The sequence below is a fragment of the Octopus bimaculoides genome, chromosome 16 (genome assembly GCF_001194135.2).
Source record: "Octopus bimaculoides isolate UCB-OBI-ISO-001 chromosome 16, ASM119413v2, whole genome shotgun sequence".
In the NCBI taxonomy this organism is placed as follows: Eukaryota; Metazoa; Mollusca; class Cephalopoda; order Octopoda; family Octopodidae; genus Octopus; species Octopus bimaculoides.
In genome coordinates, this window is record NC_068996.1 from 13,866,276 (window position 1) to 13,870,661 (window position 4,386).

Genomic DNA, 4,386 nt, shown 5'->3' on the forward strand with positions numbered 1-4,386 from the left:
ACTACCATACACCACACCAACACTACCATACACCACACCAACACTACCATACACCACACCAACACTACCATACACCACACCAACACTAACATACACCTCATCAACACTACCACACACCACACCAACACTAACACATACCATACCATCATATCCTACACCAACATAACCGTACACCACACAAGCCACACTAACACTAGCGCACACCACAAAACTAAGAATTCTTGAATACACTATCTTTACATTACAATACAGCACACTAACACTAACACTACATAATAATCACATATACCCACACTAAAACTTTCATACGCAACAACAACGTTTCTATATACCACACCAAAACCGCTATACACCACCCGAACATTACGACGTACGAAACCACTCAACCTGTGCAACATTATAACCATTATTACCATACATCACGCTGAAAGAACAGATATTTTCCTTACTGGAAGTACTTACCTTCATATCATTTAATACATCTTTTCTCTTGATATTTTAGATTATAATTCAACTATTCACTGAAAACTGGTGTTAATGTCTGAATAGGTGAATTCGAATATATCTCTTACCTTTAATATATAGTTACCGGGTAGTAATAACCGCCAATATTCTCCAAATTTTGAGGACCGAAAAGTTATATATCTGTCGTCAATACTAAGTTTAGCTCTGAAAACTGGGTTCCCGCTTTCATCCATAATAAGGCCTTTTACACCTATGAAGATAAAAAAGGAAGATATGATAAGGTTACTTTCGAATGTCACGAACATCCATCAATCCATCCGTCTTATCCGACTACTGTTCCTGGGAGGTTCATGTGGCAGTTCTTAGGTATCTGCTTTATGGGGTTCTGTCCGAAGCAACAGACTCTAGACTTTCCGGCTGAAATTCAAGTGTGATTACATAAACCTTTAGATATTTACCATTTCTCTTGTTCTCGGTTTATCCCTAGATTTCCTGCTCGTTCTAATCAAACGTCCATGGCAGCGAAGTTAAGACCTCTCTAATTGGAGAAATAACAATTGGACCTGGACAGACTCTTATCTTCGAACTATACACCTTGTCGAATAATATTACTCCGGTATCACTCCCATGAATTCCACTTAAGTCACTTGTATTCACGTTTGTTCTCTTTTGTTCGAGATATATCAATGTAAATACAAAATGCCTTGAATTTAGCAACGTTTACAATCTTTTATTGAAATTCTTAGCTGAAGCACAAAGTATTGTAATAAATTATTATTTAAACTTGTTCTCACAGGCGCAGATATGGCAATCGAGTATTGTTGTTTGTTAGTGAAGAAGCTCGCTTTTCCGTGACGTGATATTGTTCAGCTTCACTGCATAGTACCTCACACAAGTATATTTTAAAATTTCACATGGTCGACCATGGCTTATGAGTGAATTTGATAGGTCGAAACTATGTGGAAGTCTGTCGTGTGCGTTTGTCACTTCTAACATTTGACCACTTATGTTGGTGTGGTGTATGGTAGTGTTGGTGTTGTGTAATTTAGTGTTGGTGTGATGCATGGTAGTGTTGGTGTAGTGTATGATAGTGTTGGTGTAGCATACGGTAGTGTTGGTATGATGTATGGTAGTGTTTGGTAGTGTTTGTGTTATGTATGGTTGTATTGGTGTGGTGTATGGTAGTGTTGATGTGGGCAAGCCACTTATGGTGTGTGCAAGCCATTTATGTTGGCTTGTTCACGACTTCTTTCAAGGGCTGGATTAGTCAGTAACCTAAACCCTGCGAAACATTTGTAATTACAGCAGCTTTAGCTTGCAGATTAGCTGGTGATCCAAACATTTATTGTAAAGTACATGAGGTCACAACTCAGCCAGTGATGCCCAGGAGACAGACAGGTCAAGTGTTACAACATGTGTGAACGTGCTAACAGAACGAAAGATGGTCTAGAGGATCCCCCTCGTGCATTTGATCGTGCAAGGTTTAATAAAAGCGTGGCTTCCCATTTATCTACATCTATCACCTTCTGGCAAGAAGGTGAAATCGACTCATGAAATCGTACATATACGTTCAGACACTCAAATACATGAGTCTTTCACCTCAACATATTTTTTTACTGTAATTTTATATCTCCGCGGATTTCCTTTGGTGTAATTAAATTTACTATTGTTCTGCTCATTTTAGTATCAGATTTCAACGGTTGAAGATGTAACCAAATTTATTGCAAGATCTTCAATACCGATTTATGGCTTTACTGACACGCATCACGTTCTTGTGGACAGGAAAAGTAATTTGCAGGTTTAATAATCACCTTGAAAACTTAATTGCAAATCTCTGTACTCTATATTCTCTTCACCTCCTGAAATATCTAGACGAAATCAGAGACTCATTGGTAGTACAGTTTAATAAATTCAAACTACAGTGGTTTACTATGTCTGATTTAGTGATGTACAAATCAATTACTTCAAAGCTATATGCTATAGTCATCGCAGCGGATCAATAAATTAATGCTCATGAACTGAGGCTTTTAGTTTAAAACAAAAAAATAATTAAATTATTTAAAAATATTATTATTATTATTATCATCATTATCATTATCATTATTATTATTATTAATATCATCATTATCATTATTATTATTATTAGTATCATCATGAACATTATTATTATTATTATTATTATTATTATTATTATTATTATTATTATTATTATTATTATTATCATTATTATTATTGTGGCGAGTTGTCTGAATTGTTAGCACGCTAGAGGAAAATGCTTTGCGGTCGTGAGTTCAAATTTCACCGAGGTCGACGTTGCCTTTCATCCTTTAGGGATCGATAAGGATAAGTGCCAGTCGAGTACTGGAATTCATGTCATGGACTTACCATTTCCTGGAGTTGCTGGCCTTGTGCCAAAATTTGAAATCATTATTACCTCTGTTATTGTACTTTCAAACTAGTGACTGTCTATGCAGCCACCGGGGTAGGACAACCAGACTCTTTTAGACGTATAGAAACTTTCCTTTAGTACTAGTAGGGAATGGAAATGGTATTTTGGATAAACATATACATATACACACACATATACATATATACAAACACACACACGCACACACACACACACACACACACACACACACATACACACACACACACACATATATATATATATATATATATATATGTATATATATATAAATAAATATTTTGTTGATGTATTTAGGTTGTTTTATCCTTGTGCTTGTTCTCTGATTATTTTGTTAACTGTATCTGTGGTGTGTATTTTATAGACAATAAAGAAATGGTTGTATCTGTGGTGTGGTGTATGAATTTCAAAACTTTTAGCTGGGGGTTGTTATTAATTTGTTTATGGTAAGTTGTCGGGTTGGTGATAGATGTATTTGTTTTATACTTTATCTTTTACGTGTTACGGCCATTGGACTACGGTGATGCTGCACCTTCGTTTTGAAGGATTTTAGTCGTACAAATCGATCCCATTACTCATTTTTTAAAGCTTATCATTCTCTTATTTAGAAATAAGTTACTGAGACCAAAACAATCCAACACTGGGGCAAACGCAAACATTCACGCATGACTGTATACACATACATATCTGTTTACCTATCTACTTCTCTCTCTCTCTCTCTCTCTCTCTCTCTCTCTCTCTCTCTCTCTCTCTCTCTCTCTCTCACTCTGTCAATTTATCTGGAGTGATGTGTTCGTGCGCACATGGTATTTCGTATTTCTGAAAATAAATGTGTATGAGTGAAAGCCTGAAGTGAAACAATCTTTCGAAAAAAACTCGAAAAATCAGGCACGTCTGCTCAGTTATGGTTAGTTTTAGATTGCGTATTGCTGCCTACGTTATTTTGTAATTTCCAAATTAGCATTTCGCTACATCAGCCGTAAACCTGTATGGTAAATATGGTAAACATTCGGCGATAGAGTAGTTACTACTGATGAGTTTGCAATTTATAGACGAAACTAGTCAAGTACAGTGATCCCACCTTCGATTGTAGGGCGGTTATCTCCTCTGTCAGTAAATGAAAATGGGTTTCTTTGCAGTTCTAATGGCGTTGATTCTTATTTCTAGTTATATAGGTGATAATTTGTGATTAGAGGCGGTCGTAAATCGAGGTACTACTGTATTCATTGAATATGAGAAAGAGGAGATAAAGCACGATTTATTCGTGATCAGAGCTGTACTACAGCACGAAGGGGTGCTAAAAGTTCCTGGCGTTGGGTAATAGAAAATACAGAAGGATCAGTTAACATTCGCCTCTCAGATTTACGGTCTTACTGCAGCGGTCCTTCCTTTTTTAGTAAGCCCTGTAAAAGAACTAGAAAATTTTGGCTTCCAACCAGGTCTCTCGCGATATCCTTAAAACCAGGAAGATTTCAGTACCCCATCGTGTATATATA

General features: G+C 36.4%; 1 protein-coding gene across 3 annotated transcripts in view; it reads right to left on the reverse strand.

Annotated features, from left to right (window-relative positions):
- The window catches only part of LOC106873734 (carboxypeptidase D), a 471,768-nt gene that overhangs the window by 25,463 nt on the left and 441,919 nt on the right, over positions 1 to 4,386 (reverse strand). For all 3 annotated transcript variants that reach the window (XM_052973530.1, XM_052973529.1, XM_052973528.1), the window contains one exon: positions 573 to 715. In XM_052973530.1, the coding sequence (XP_052829490.1) occupies positions 573 to 715 (143 nt within the window). The remainder of the gene's footprint in view (positions 1 to 572; positions 716 to 4,386) is intronic.